At 38.9% G+C, this 15,711-nt stretch overlaps 1 protein-coding gene across 1 annotated transcript in view; it reads left to right on the forward strand.

Annotated features, from left to right (window-relative positions):
• Window positions 1-14,709, forward strand: part of LOC149821242 (nuclear transcription factor Y subunit B-1-like) — a 43,781-nt gene extending 29,072 nt beyond the window's left edge. Inside the window, exon 7 of the mRNA XM_089981699.1 lies at window positions 14,297-14,709. Coding sequence (XP_089837825.1) covers window positions 14,297-14,341 — 45 coding nt within the window. The 3' untranslated portion in view covers window positions 14,342-14,709. The remainder of the gene's footprint in view (window positions 1-14,296) is intronic.
• Window positions 14,710-15,711: the final 1,002 nt, after the last annotated feature.

Consider the following 15,711-nt stretch of genomic DNA (forward strand, 5'->3'; position numbering starts at 1 on the left):
GAAGCTTACCTTTTGGACAAAGAACTATGTTTTCAACTAAGCCTTTCGAAATTGTGCATTCGGATGTTTGGGGACCGGCACCCGTTGTGTCTAAGAGAGGTTTTTCGTATTATGTTATTTATGTGGATGATTTCTCAAGGTATAGTTGGATATACTTCCTCAAACATAAACATGAGGTTTTCTCTACTTTTAAGGTTTTTCACATGTTAATACAAAATCAATTCAATAGTAATTTACAAATTCTTAGAACCGATTTCGGGGGAGAATATCTCTCAAATGATTTCAAAAGTTATATTGAAAATAATGGGATTGTTCATCAAAGGTCTTGTCCCAAAACTCCTCAACAAAATGGGTTGGCCGAACGAAAACATAGACACATAATTGAAACTACAAGAACTTTGCTAATTTCTCAAAAAATTCCAAAAAGATTTTGGGCCGAAGCGGCTCTTGCATCGGTTTATCTCATCAACCGACTTCCATCCAAAAACTTGAATCAAATATCTCCATATGAAATCTTGTATAAAAAAGAACCCGATTACAATAGGTTAAGAATTTTTTGTTGTAAATGTGAAAACACGTGAGAGAGAGAGAGAGAGAGAGAGAGAGAGAGAGAGAGAGAGAGAGAGAGAGAGAGAGAGAGAGAGAGAGAGAGAGAGAGAGAGAGAGAGAGAGAGAACCTTTCTTGAGAAGTCGGCAGCCTTCCAGCCCATCGATTGCTGCCCTAGTGCCTTCATTAATAGGGTTACAATTATCTTTTACAGGGACAAAATTGCCCCTTATAAGTGACACATGTTACATAATGATACAACTAAAGCAAAACTCGTGATTGGATATGGATCCGATATCGGATCCATATCCAATCCATATTCCACATTCTAATACCCTCCCTCAAGTTGTGCATGGGGTTGAACCATGCGCAACTTGTTCTTCAGATACCAGAAGCGATGACTGGTAAGACCTTTTGTAAACATATCGGCAACTTGGTCTTCTGAAGGCACATAAACTGGTTCAATCTCTTTGTCGGCTATCTTTTGTCTGATGAAATGTTGATCGATTTCAATATGTTTAGTCCGACTGTGATGAACAGGATTGAATGCAATTTGTATAGCACTTCTATTATCACACATAAGTGTCGAATTTGAGATATCCTCTCCCATCTCTGTAAGAAGATGCCTAATCTAGGTCACTTCTGCTGTGGTAGCTGCCATAGATCTATACTCTGCCTCTGTGCTAGATCTTGCCACAGCCTTCTGTTTTCTCCTACTCCATGAGACAAGATTTCTCTCAATGAAAACACAGTATCCTGAAACAGACCTTCTCTCATCTGGATCCCCTGCCCAGTCTGCATCTGTATAAGCAAGTATGTCACGTTTCAGTGATTTCCATGAAGATTGAGTATATGTTAGTCCATCACCCATCGTTCCTTTTAGATAGCGAAGGATGCGTTTGACAGCATCCATGTGACCAGTCTTTGGTTCATGCATGAATTGAGATACTTGATTGACAGAATACACAATGTCTGGTCTAGTGAAGGTAAGGTATTGTAACATACCTACTAAACTCCGATACTTGATTGCATCAGGATATAACTCACCATCACAAATACTGAGCCTTTGATTAACAACACTAGGTGTAGGTAGAGGTTTACAATATGTCATTCCTGCTTTAGCTAGAAGATCAAGAGTGTATTTATGTTGAGTTAATGACATTTTATCACCTTGTCTATCTACCTCTACTCCAAGAAAATATCTCCGCTCCCCAAGGTCTTTCATTTTGAACCGCATACTCAATAGAACTTTAATTCGCTGAATGTGGTCTGGAGCATTACCAGTGATAACAATATCATCAACGTATATGAGTAAGAAAACCACAGTGGTAACATTCCTATATATGAACATGGAATGATCAAGTTGGGAACGAAAAAAACCATGTTTATGGATTTCTAAGGAAAAACTTCCAAACCATGACCTAGAAGCTTGCTTCAGTCCATACAAAGCTCTGGTTAACTTGCATACATATTCTTTTGTGCTTCCCTCTGCATAACCTGGAGGTTGCTCCATATAGACTTCTTCCTTTAAGTCCCCATGAAGAAATGCATTCTTAACATCAAGCTGACTGAGGATCCACCCATGTTCAATTGCCAGGCCAAGTATAATGCGAATAGTTCCCATTCTCACCACAGGGCTGAATGTCTCATCATAATCCTGACCATATTTTTGAGTGAAACCCTTGGCCACAAGACGCGCCTTGTACCGTTCAATGCTACCATCTGGTTTATATTTAATTTTATAGACCCATTTGGAACCAACAACATTTTTGTCTGGAGGACGGCCAACTATCTCCCATGTTCGACATTCATGAAGTGCCTCGATCTCCTCATTCATCGCTTCAATCCATTTGTTGGATTGGATAGCTTGATGAAAACCAAGTGGTTCATCATGTTTTTCAATTTGGGATAGAAAAATCTGAAAGTCCATAGAAAAGTTGTCATAACTAACCCACTTTTCAATAGGATGCCTTATCCTGCCTGATCTTCTTGGTGCTTCTCTGTCATTAGACAATGCATTGTGTTCTTCAGTAGGTACATTCGTTTGCTCTCTAGATCTCCTGGTATACACATTTCCTTTGTATCTTAGACACTCTGCTTGTGATGCATCATCCAAAACTGTCTCACCATGTATGCTTTCAGGAGATAGAATAATATGCTCGGCAGCAGGTGAAATAAGTTCAGCACTAAGCCATGGATCATACCAATTAGCAACTGAACCAGTAGGTTCACGATTGACATCTGTTTCTTTTCCCAGAAAATTATTTTCATCAAAAACATTTCTGAAAATTCTAATCTTCTTATTGACAGGATCATAACATCTGTAACCCTTGTGTTCATCTGCATAACCTACAAATTGGCATATAGAGGCTTTGTCTTGGAATTTAGTTCTCATGGATTTGTCAATATGAACATAACATGTGCATCCAAAAACTCGTAACTCATTATAATCAGGGTGTGCACCAAAGAGAACATAATAGGGAGATTGATTTTCAAGAATAGGCATGGGCAGACGGTTTATCACATAAGTGGCAGTGTGAAAAGCTTCAGACCAAAGACTAATGGGTAAGTTACTCCCATGCATCATACTCATTGCACTTTCCACAATATGTCTGTGCTTACGTTCAGCAATTCCATTTTGTTGTGGAGTGTACGGGCAAGAAACTCTACGATGCATCCCATTATCTTGGAGAAAATCTAAAAATTCTTTAGAGGAATACTCACCACTTCCATCACATTGGAGAATTTGGATATTTTGAGAGAATTGATTTTTAACATAGGCATGAAAGTGACGGAAAATGAAAAAAACCTCTGATTTGTGTTTCATAAAGAATATCCAGGTAAAACGAGAGAAACTGTCAATAAAGGATACATAATATTTACTTCCAGAAGAGGAAGGATTAGGAGCTGGGCCCCAAACATCTGAACATATTATCTCAAAAGGTATAGAAGCTCTTTTATTTATTTGATGAAAGGGAAGTACATGACTTTTGCAGACCTGGCAACTGGGACATATTGTGGTCTGGAGCATTACCAGTGATAACAATATCATCAACGTATATGAGTAAGAAAACCACAGTGGTAACATTCCTATATATGAACAGGGAATGATCAAGTTGGGAACGAAAAAAACCATGTTTATGGATTTCTAAGGAAAAACTTCCAAACCATGACCTAGAAGCTTGCTTCAGTCCATACAAAGCTCTGGTTAACTTGCATACATATTCTTTTGTGCTTCCCTCTGCATAACCTGGAGGTTGCTCCATATAGACTTCTTCCTTTAAGTCCCCATGAAGAAATGCATTCTTAACATCAAGCTGACTGAGGATCCACCCATGTTCAATTGCCAGGCCAAGTATAATGCGAATAGTTCCCATTCTCACCACAGGGCTGAATGTCTCATCATAATCCTGACCATATTCTTGAGTGAAACCCTTGGCCACAAGACGCGCCTTGTACCGTTCAATGCTACCATCTGGTTTATATTTAATTTTATAGACCCATTTGGAACCAACAACATTTTTGTCTGGAGGACGGCCAACTATCTCCCATGTTCGACATTCATGAAGTGCCTCGATCTCCTCATTCATCGCTTCAATCCATTTGTTGGATTGGATAGCTTGATGAAAACCAAGTGGTTCATCATGTTTTTCAATTTGGGATAGAAAAATCTGAAAGTCCATAGAAAAGTTGTCATAACTAACCCACTTTTCAATAGGATGCCTTATCCTGCCTGATCTTCTTGGTGCTTCTCTGTCATTAGACAATGCATTGTGTTCTTCAGTAGGTACATTCGTTTGCTCTCTAGATCTCCTGGTATACACATTTCCTTTGTATCTTAGACACTCTGCTTGTGATGCATCATCCAAAACTGTCTCACCATGTATGCTTTCAGGAGATAGAATAATATGCTCGGCAGCAGGTGAAATAAGTTCAGCACTAAGCCATGGATCATACCAATTAGCAACTGAACCAGTAGGTTCACGATTGACATCTGTTTCTTTTCCCAGAAAATTATTTTCATCAAAAACATTTCTGAAAATTCTAATCTTCTTATTGACAGGATCATAACATCTGTAACCCTTGTGTTCATCTGCATAACCTACAAATTGGCATATAGAGGCTTTGTCTTGGAATTTAGTTCTCATGGATTTGTCAATATGAACATAACATGTGCATCCAAAAACTCGTAACTCATTATAATCAGGGTGTGCACCAAAGAGAACATAATAGGGAGATTGATTTTCAAGAATAGGCATGGGCAGACGGTTTATCACATAAGTGGCAGTGTGAAAAGCTTCAGACCAAAGACTAATGGGTAAGTTACTCCCATGCATCATACTCATTGCACTTTCCACAATATGTCTGTGCTTACGTTCAGCAATTCCATTTTGTTGTGGAGTGTACGGGCAAGAAACTCTACGATGCATCCCATTATCTTGGAGAAAATCTAAAAATTCTTTAGAGGAATACTCACCACCTCCATCACATTGGAGAATTTGGATATTTTGAGAGAATTGATTTTTAACATAGGCATGAAAGTGACGGAAAATGAAAAAAACCTCTGATTTGTGTTTCATAAAGAATATCCAGGTAAAACGAGAGAAACTGTCAATAAAGGATACATAATATTTACTTCCAGAAGAGGAAGGATTAGGAGCTGGGCCCCAAACATCTGAACATATTATCTCAAAAGGTATAGAAGCTCTTTTATTTATTTGATGAAAGGGAAGTACATGACTTTTGCAGACCTGGCAACTGGGACATATTTTATTCCTCAATAAAGGTGAAACAGACTCCGAAAGAAGACCATTGGACACTAACTTTTCAATAAAGACTTGACCACAATGACCAAGACGAGAATGCCAGAGATCTGACTTATTACATTTGGATGTACTTAGGACACTTTTGAAGACGAGATCAGACTGAGGCTTCAGGACACTGGAGGCTGGATCTTCATTAAAGACATACATGTCTCCACGTCGCTCTCCTTTAGCGAACATCTCCTTCGTTTGAAGATCCTTGACAAAGACAGAAGTAGGAGTAAATTCCACAGAAAAATTGGTAGAATCAACAAGCTTGGAAACAGATACAATATTTTTCCTTATATTTGGTGCATGAACAACATCAGATAAAGGAATGAATGACTTAGACAAAGGAATGACGACATTGCCTATGTTCGAAATAGGGTGGTGAGTCCCATCTCCGGTGACAATATTAGATTTTCCAAAATAGGGAGTCATAGTAGAGAACTTACCTGTATTACCAGTGACATGAGTTGCTGCCCCAGAGTCAACATACCATATTCCATCATCATTTTGCTTCAGATTCAAGTTGGCCATAGCAGATAGAAGGAGATCCTTAGCATCTTCACTGACTCGGAGCGTACCTGCAGTTCCTGATGTACTAACATTTCTGGTGTTTTGCATTCTATTCCGATTTTGTGGATTGAACCAGCAGTTGGCCTTGATATGGCCTCGCTTGTTGCACTGATAGCATGTGGGAACATTCTTTGAAAATTTGATATTAGAATTTGGTGTAGGTAGTATCCCACGTCCACCCTGAATAGGATTTCCCTTGCCTCTGCCACGCCCTCCCCGTGTACGATCAGCAAACATCCCTGTGACAAGAATCTCATGCGTAGATGATTGCCCTACTGAAGCATCAGATATGCTTTTCAAAGACATCTCGTATTGGAAGAGTTTAGCACGTAATTCCTCAAAACTGGGCAACGAAGGCAAGCATAATAAAGAAGTGACAAGTACATGATACTCTGATCCCAGGGCATTCAATGTTTGTTGCACCTTTTCTTTATCGGACACTGGATATCCAACAAGGGCTAACTGATCTGTGATACTTTTGACTTGATTTAAAAATTCAATAATGGTCATTGCTCCCTTCTTTAAAAGCTGAAATTCACGCTTGAGAAACAACACCTTAGCCTCTGATATCTGAGAGTAGGTTTGAGCTAAAGTTTCCCACAATACTTTAGATGTGCAATCATCAGGGATAGAAATCAAAACTTCTTGCGACAGTGTGGAAGTGATATATGCGACGAGAGCCTGATCACGTTTCATCCAAGCAGTAAATACAGGATTGCGAATGGTGCTTGACATTGCTCCATCCCCTTTTTCTTCGATGGTGACAAATTCCGGAGGTATTTGAGTGGAGCCATCCAAGTGACCTGAAAGATCTTGACTGCGAATAAAAGGGGTAATCTGCCTTTTCCAAGTCAAATAGTTATTCGTATTCAGTTTTTCCGAAACCAGTTGCCCCATGAAGTTGGAGGAAAGACTAGAATTGCCTGAAGAATCCATTTGTAGGCTTATGACAGGAATGTGGTTGAACAAAGAATAGAGTGACGCAGCTTATGACAGAAATTGGTACCAAAAGAAACGAATTCAGCCTTTTTGTGTAAACGGTAAATGAATGAAGAAGAAGGGACCTACAGTTGCTGTGTGAATAAAGAATAGAAGTGCAGTTGCTGTGTAGAATAAGAGGAATAATAAAATAATAAAAAACAACAACTACAGCAGCTACTGTGTATGAATAAAAAAAATGAAATCACGAGAGATAAGAAGGACTTTGCAGTTGCTGTGTGAATTAAGAAGACTAATAAAGACTACAACAGTTGCTGTGTGTGGATTAAGAGAAACAAAAGGAACTATAAGAAAAGAAGATGAAATCACGGTGAAATCACGAGGAATAAGCAGAATAAATCACTGTGAATAGGAAGAATAAGGAGAACTCAGAAGGAGACAAACAAATCAGGTCGCAAACGCTGGAAGAAAGGAATAGGGGAATACCAGATTCACGAGGGCGGTCTGATTCACGTTGCTGAGGAAGCCAGAGAGGTGAACTCGGCTTTTGCAGCAGCCGATCTTGGCGTGTGCACGTGAGCAGATGACGAGGAATGGGAAGAATAAGCAGAATAAATCACAGATTCACGAGGGCTGATTCACAAGGTCTGATTCACGTTGCTGAGGAAGCCAGAGAGGTGAACTCGGCTTTTGCAACATGAACTCGGCTTTTGCAGCAGCCGATCTTGGCGTGTGCACGTGAGCAGAAGACGAGGAATGGGATTTGGCTGTTCACGTCGCTGAGGAAGATCCTCTTTCACCCAGGTATACAGCGTGCTTTGATACCATGTGAAAACACGTGAGAGAGAGAGAGAGAGAGAGAGAGAGAGAGAGAGAGAGAGAGAGAGAGAGAGAGAGAACCTTTCTTGAGAAGTCGGCAGCCTTCCAGCCCATCGATTGCTGCCCTAGTGCCTTCATTAATAGGGTTACAATTATCTTTTACAGGGACAAAATTGCCCCTTATAAGTGACACATGTTACATAATGATACAACTAAAGCAAAACTCGTGATTGGATATGGATCCGATATCGGATCCATATCCAATCCATATTCCACATTCTAATAGTAAATATTTTGTTCTCACCGATAAGAATGATAAATTATCTCTCAAAGTTATTCCTTGTGCGTTTTTAGGATATTCGGAAACCCAAAAAGGTTTTAGGTGTTATGATATTAAGAATGATAAACTATATGTTTCAAGAAATGTAACCTTTTTAGAAAACATAAGTGGTTTTGAAGAACACAAAACTCATGAAGATAATGCCGATTATTCTTTTTTGTTTAAACTATTATCTAGAAATGAAGATTTTTTTAGCGATGATGAATTAAATGAGAATGAAGATATAAGTAAAAGTATTCCTCAAACCATTCATGATGAAGAAGAAATGATAAATGAATCAATTACCTATACACATAGAGATAAAAGCACTTTTAGAAGTGCAATAGAGAAATATAGTGACCTTAGTGAATCTTCCAACAACTCTCGAAGAACTGAAAGATCTAGGAAAAATCCTTCTAGATTTATATCCTATGAGTTTTTTTCTCCAAAGCATAGGGCATGTCTTAGTGCCATTCACTCATATCAAGAACCTAGAAATTTTAAAGAAGCTAAGGAAATGATAGAATGGAGGGATGCCATGGACAACGAACTTAGAGCCCTCAACAAAGCCAAAACGTGGGTTTTTCAATGTCTTCCAGAAGGAAAGAAAACAATAGGATGTAGATGGGTTTTTAAAGTCAAAACCAAGAGTGATGGCACTCTCGAAAGATATAAAGCCCGTCTTGTCGCAAAAGGGTATAGTCAAGAATACGACATCGATTACGAAGAAACCTTTGCTCCTGTTGCACGAATGGTTACTGTAAGGTGTTTGATCACCATTGCATCTATTAAAAAATGAAATATTTACCAAATGGCTGTTAAAAATGCATTTCTAAATGGGGACCTTAATGAAGAAGTCTACATGGATGCTCCTCCTGGTATGAACGTATCAAAGGGGAAAGTCCTTCGTTTGCAAAAAGCGCTTTATGGTTTAAAACAAACCCCTAAGGCTTGGTATGATCGATTTAATGATGTGATGGTTCAAAATGGTTTTTCCTCATGCTACACTGACACTGTTCTGTTCGTCAAAAAGTCTGATGCAGGAATTGTGATTTTACTGTTGTATGTTGATGATATGTTGATAACAGGTAGTGACATAAAGGGCATCAAAAACATTAAAACCACTTTAAAAGAAAGGTTTGAAATGTCAGACCTGGGGTATCTGACTTACTTTCTTGGTATCGAGGTAGCCTACTCTCATAGAGGCTATTTTTTGTCTCAAACTAAACTTGCCTGTGAGATTCTTGACAGATCAGGCATTACTGATGATAAAATCTGTGAGACCCCTGAAATTGTGGGATCAAAAATGAAGATCGATGATGGGAAACCTTTGGAGGATCCTACCCCCTACCGGCAACTTGTGGGATCTCTAATGTATCTTAGCATCACAAGGCCGGGCATCTCTCATGCCGTGCATACTGCAAGCCAATTTCAGCATGCTCCTACATCCGTTCATATGAGTGCCGTTCTTCGAGTTGTCAGATACATAAAGGGAACTTTAAACAAGGGAGTTTTCCTTTCCTCATCTTCTGAGTTAAATTTAATTGCATATACTGACTCTGATTGGGGAGGTGACCCAAATAATCGTCACTCCACTACAGGCTTTTGCATTTTTTTAGGTGAATCCCTGATCTCATGGAGATGTAAGAAACAACAGAAGGTGTCTCTATCATCCACCGAAGCAGAATATCGAGCCATGGCGTCTACAACTATGAAGATTGTCTGGATTCATCAGTTGCTGCAAGACATGGGGATTCCAATTCAAGAACCCACAAAGTTGTGTTGTGATAATAAGAGTGCAATCTATATTGTTAAGAATCACACGTTTCATGAGCGGACAAAGCATATTGAGATGGACAACCATTATGTTCGAGAGGCATATCTACAAAAAGTCATCGATCTTCCTTATGTAACTTCAGAATATCAGTTGGCAGATTTCTTCAGTAAGACGCTTTACTCTCCAAGATTCAACTTTCTCCTTAGCAAACTTTCGGTCATTGTGCCCTAAGTGTGAGGGAGGGTGTTAAAATGTATCTATCTTTATGTAAATATTTACATATATATATATATATATATATATATATATATATATATATAAAGAGATACATATACATATATACATCATGTATATATGTTTCTTTTTCTTGTAAAACCCGCAAGGGTATTTTAGTCATTTCTCTTCCTTTTGCGCATATTCATAATTATGAATATGTTGTAATTCTTTTTGTATTTTTACTTTTTTTTTTCTTTTCACTTTTTTGTCTTTATTTTTTTGTTGACTCAAAGTCAACTTGGAGGGCTCAACACTAGCTGTTGAGCCTCTCCAACGGTTAGAATTCTAACCGTTGGAGGGGCTCCAACAGCTAGTGGAGCCCCTCCAAGGCTCCTTTTCCTCTTATAAATAGGGGAGTTCCCCCTTGTAAAGTGCACTTCTTGGAGCTTTTGTTCTCCATTCTTCTCAATAAAATTCTTTATATTTTGTATGCCTTTGTGCATTTGAGTTTCTTTATTGTACCTTTGTGTACATTTGTTCTAAGTGTTCTTGTGCATTTGTGCACATTGGTGGTGTTGTGCTTATCGCACACTTTATCTCATTTTTTGAGATATTTTCACAGCTTGGTTGTCTTATGAGATTCAGATTCTCATTCAAATGAGATCTGAATCTCATTTGACCTCGTTTCTCATGGTAACCAAACAACGACAAAATGCGGTGGTGAGAAACTGGATCACTTTTGATTCAGTCTCTCACCAGCTCATGAGACTTTGAATCTCATGAGGCCCCTTGTGAATCTGAATCGTATGATTTAAAATCACACTGCCGATTCACATGGGCCCTGCAAAAATGTTCCCCAATGGTCTTCCCCTCTTCTGCATATTCTGGGCAGGGGGCGACACTAGAGCAACCTGCAGCTAGCTCATCAGAATGAAGAATCATCGTTGGAGAAGCTTGTTGGAAAATCGCCGGAAAGAAAAAATGTCACAGAGAACCAAGTGCGTGAGGTATGATGTTTTTTTTTTTTTTGGGGGGGGGCTCACTAAAACAGCCGAAAACCCTTGTTTTTTTTGTTTGTTTTGAGATGAGCTACCCCTCCTTGCCATTCCCATGAGGGGACACGGTGGAGCTCGTTGGAGATCTTCATCGCTGAGCTCCATCATCTCTCTGCTAGGTCTCAAAGGGGCTCCTTTTTCCTAATTTGTTGGTGGGGTGGAGCTCGTCAGAAACCACTGCCGACGATCTCCACCTCCAACCTCGTTCCCTGCTCTATTTGTTTTTTTTCCTTATTGATTATGAGATGGAGCTTGTCAACCGGTGAGCTCCACTCTCCCCCTCCCATGTTTTCTTTGATAAAAGGTTTGGGCTCGTGGGAAATCATTGCCAACGAGCTCCACCCCCTTTGTGCTAGGACTAAAAGGATCCCTTTTTGTTTCCCTAATTTGTTGGCGAGCGGAACCTTCTGTGAGCTCCGCTCCCTCGCTCTCTTTTTTTCTTTGATGGTAAGATGGAACTTGCTGATTGGTGTGCTCAATTCTCCTTCCTCCCATGTTTTTTTTTCCTGCGGGGGGGGGGGGGGGGGCAAGGTGAAGCTCGCAGGAAATCATCACTAATGAGCTCCACCCCTTCTCTACTGATGCTCAAAGGGGGCAATTTCCTCACACTAAACAAACATGAAAAAATGAATCACATGAGAATTGGAACCAGGTGATTTTGAATCTGATGAGATTCCAATTCTCATGTGATTCCTTTTCATTTTTGAGAAGAGCAGCCAAACATACCCTTAATGTCAACGATAAGAGCTCACTTTTTTAGGTTCCTACATAGGAAATGAGTTAAATGACTCTGGTCTTGGTAAAGGATCTTAAGGTCAAGAAGCATAACCTCTCACAAAAAGTGGATGTACATTTGTTATTCCCAAGAACATGTAAGCAAAGCGAGGGGTGTAAATGCAAAGTCTCAAAAAAGTAACCATACTAGTTCTTAATTCTAAACATGGGAAAACTTTCTTTTCTATTGCTTATCTATCAAAAGGGATGACTTGCCATCCAAATCCACCCACCACACATGGGGGGTAACTTGCCAAGTACTGAAGGCGGTGCTTATCTACAAGTGCTTCAAAAAGCAACTCAAATTTTAAATCGAAAGTGGTTCTTAAACCTTAACCCCCAAAGTCAATATTTAAGTCTTAAACCTGAAAGTGAGTACTGAAATCCCAAAAGTGGGTATCACATGTTAAGCCTAAAAGTGGACTCTTTAATCCTAAAAGTGAATACACATGCTTTAAGCTCCAAAATAGTAGTGAAATTAAAAAAGTGGATTCTTTCACCTTAAACCTAAAAGCGGGCAGTGAAATTGGAAAAGTAAGTTTTTCTCTCTTAAACCTAAAAGTGGGTAGTAAAGTTCAAAAGTATATTCATTCACCTTAAACCTGAAAGTGAGTAGTGAAATTTGAAAAGTGCATTCCTTTACCTTAAACCCGAAAGTGGGTAGTAAAATTTGAAAGGTAAACCCAACAGTGGGTAGCGAAATTCGAAAAGTGGATTCCTCCATCTTAACCTTGAAAGTGAGTGGTGAAAATAAAAAAAATAGATGCCTTCACCTTAAACTCGAAAATGGTAGCTTAACATGAAGTAGCTTCCCTAGGCAATCCAACTTGTCATGGAATTGAAACACAACTTGCCAAGAAGAAGTTGGGTGTAGCTTAACATGAAGTAGCTTCCCTAGGCAATCCAACTTGTCATGGAATTGACACACAAATTGCCAAAGAGTTGGGTGAAGTTTAACATGAAGTAGCCTCCCTTTGACATGAACGATGAAGACTTTTATCATCATGATGTGTTAAAAAGTTAAAAACTCTAAGATCATGCTAATCAAATTCTCTATTTGAGATGGAGAATTCTTTCACTTCATCAAATGGATCTGTTGTCTGTCATGATAACAAGTGTTGACCATAGCATTGTTAAGGAAATGACTTTAGGAAAAAGAATTTGAAATAGCAATGTTAACTTGCAAGGTAGCTACTGGAAGTGTACAATGCTAGTACATCAGAATTCAGTACCTCTAGATAATGTGTATCATTATTGAAAGTAGATTTTTGAAGAACTAGATTAAAAGTTTGAACTATTTAGACTATTCATGAGTGTTGTACCTTCCAAAAATTATGTTGTCATTATCTTGAGCATGTGGATAAAGCTTCATAGCCAACCTAATTATCAACCACTTTAAAAGGTTTGATAGGCTAGGGTCATCACCATCATCATCAAGCCTTATCCCAACTACCTGTGGTTGGATTTGTGAGTGCTATTTCTCCTTTCCTGTCTATCTAGAGCTACAACTTTGGTCACTTTACAGTCCTTCATGTCACCTCTAACTGCCTCCTTCCAGATCTTCAGTGGTCTTCCTCTTACGAAGCCCACCAGTTAAAGGCACCCGCACACCCAGTGGGAGTGCAACCTAGGATAAAGGGCCAACATCTTCTCCCCAGGCAATACTTTTTGCTCTTAATTTAGTCAATGATTATGCCTCTATTATAGATTCTCTGTTCAACATTTAAGCTGGCTTGGGCACAAGTGACCAAGTGTTAAGTCTTTTATTCTTTGGCTTATCATTTATATTTTGTACACATCTTTCCCTCTATATCTTGTTGTTCTTTCGAAGTCATTATGTCATTGTTGGCAAAGCCTTCCCGTTGAGCATCAGTAAGAGTCATGGTGGAAGAGACTGATGCCATCCACTTTCTGCATCTTTGCGTTGGTGTTTCATATGCATGCTTCTGTTTCATTCCTTTTAAGGAACTCAAAGGAAGATCCATGGTTTACAGAGGGTTGTAACACCATGACTGTGATTTAATTTTGTCTTCATGCTGCCAAATTGACAATAAAGAAGCTGATTTGATGTTTGGGAACTTAATACTTCTTTTAGAACATATCGTAGGGAAATGTCTCAGATGAAATGCCTGATATTTGTGTCCCTCAATAAACGCCTTATTGTACCAAATTATTGGTTATAAATTTGGATCATAATTACTGATGGTTTCTTTGTCTTTCAAGCCCCTGGGACAAACATTTCTGATTTGTGTGATCATTTCACGAATAAACTCAGTGGAATTATCATGATACTGTTCAAAATGCCTAAAACCAGTTACTTGATAACTACAATTTTTTGATGTTTAAATGATTGTTAAGTCTTAAATATGCATATAACTGATGAGTTTCACTGTGGTTATTTCATTGAGCTGAAGGATTTACATCCATGCTGTGCCAATACTGAAAACTATTCACCTTGACCGTGTTCAGTCACAGGGGCAGCAGCACATGGTCCAAATGCAAGGGAATGAATAGTAGGCTCTCAGTAAAATCCAGACATATTTGTGTTGTTAGAGTACATCTTTGATCATTATGATCATACTTATATCCAGAATCACCTATGATGTCCTGTGATGTTTTCCACTATATTTTCTGTTGTGAGACGGCCTGTATAAATTATATTTAGTTTGCACACTGAAGGTGTGGAGTTTACTGGTTTGACATTGGGGGAAGTTTTAACTGGTATAAACTGCAATCATTTGGTGTTTCTGTTGCGTCATATATGGTAGTCTGGTCTACTTGGTATTATTCCAGCTCGATTATGATACTTTATGCGAGTTTTGAGAATATGTTGTATGGACGATGATGATATGTGATACTCTTGAATGCCCAGACTTCGCTGCATCCTTATTACTTGTAGCTACTGTAGACTTGTGAAATAGTGTAATATCTGTGTTTAAGAATCTGTTTAAGAATCAAACACAAGCACTCATTGAGATCCCACGTCCAAGCGTCACCCACACACAGACATGGAAAATGGAAAAGCTATTGAGCTGTATTTCCTGCGAAATCAGCTCTTTAACTGGCTATTCCTTTTATGGGCAACATGTCTGCTTTTGCTTGATGGTTTATCTACACCGTGCACACCCCTGTGTGTGTGTTTGCACGTGTGATTTTGTGTGTGCATTGCATGCCTGCTTGCACGAAAGTCTTTTGGAAAAGGTAAGAGTGGTATGCCCTGGACGAGACCTGCAAGCAAGAAAACAAAGCACTATGCAAAACGACCACCATGGTCGGGCGTCCCAAGTTTGGGAAGCAATTAATTAGTTATGGTTTAATTATTTGGGTAAATTTTAAGCTTACAAAACTTTTTGGGCCGTTTGCTTTGGACAGAGGTGGGATGAGCAATCACAACTGAAAAAGTACAATTGTTGAATTCTTGTGGCCAAGAATAACATCATTCAAGAGATGAGCATTCTTGACTGAGAATCACTATCACTGATAGCACCCTTCATGTTTCACTGAAGTTGAAAAAGGTGGTCTGCGTGTGATGTGGGATCTTGAAATATTCCAAAAATCAAGTTATACTATTGTGTTTTTTCAATTGTCCCCCAGTCTTCCACCTTTAACCAAATGGCCCTTTTCCTCTGCCACACTTGGTTTAATCTTTGGGGTTCATACTTATTATGTAGGTAAAAGTGCTGAGTTACCAACGGGGCTATGCTTGTAATGATGTGTGTTTATATACTATGCTAAGTTTTGAGATTTTAGAAAAATTGTCTAATTACTTTGAAGAAAATGAAATCAAGAAGGGCAGTTGGCCTAGATGGTATACCTATCGAGGCTTGAAAATGCTTGGGAGAGAAAGGTTTAGAATGGTTGACAAATCTTTTTAACTTGATTTG

Source organism: Nuphar pumila, chromosome 12, assembly GCF_984573655.1.
Source record: "Nuphar pumila chromosome 12, dmNupPumi1.hap1.1, whole genome shotgun sequence".
NCBI classification, from domain to species: Eukaryota; Viridiplantae; Streptophyta; class Magnoliopsida; order Nymphaeales; family Nymphaeaceae; genus Nuphar; species Nuphar pumila.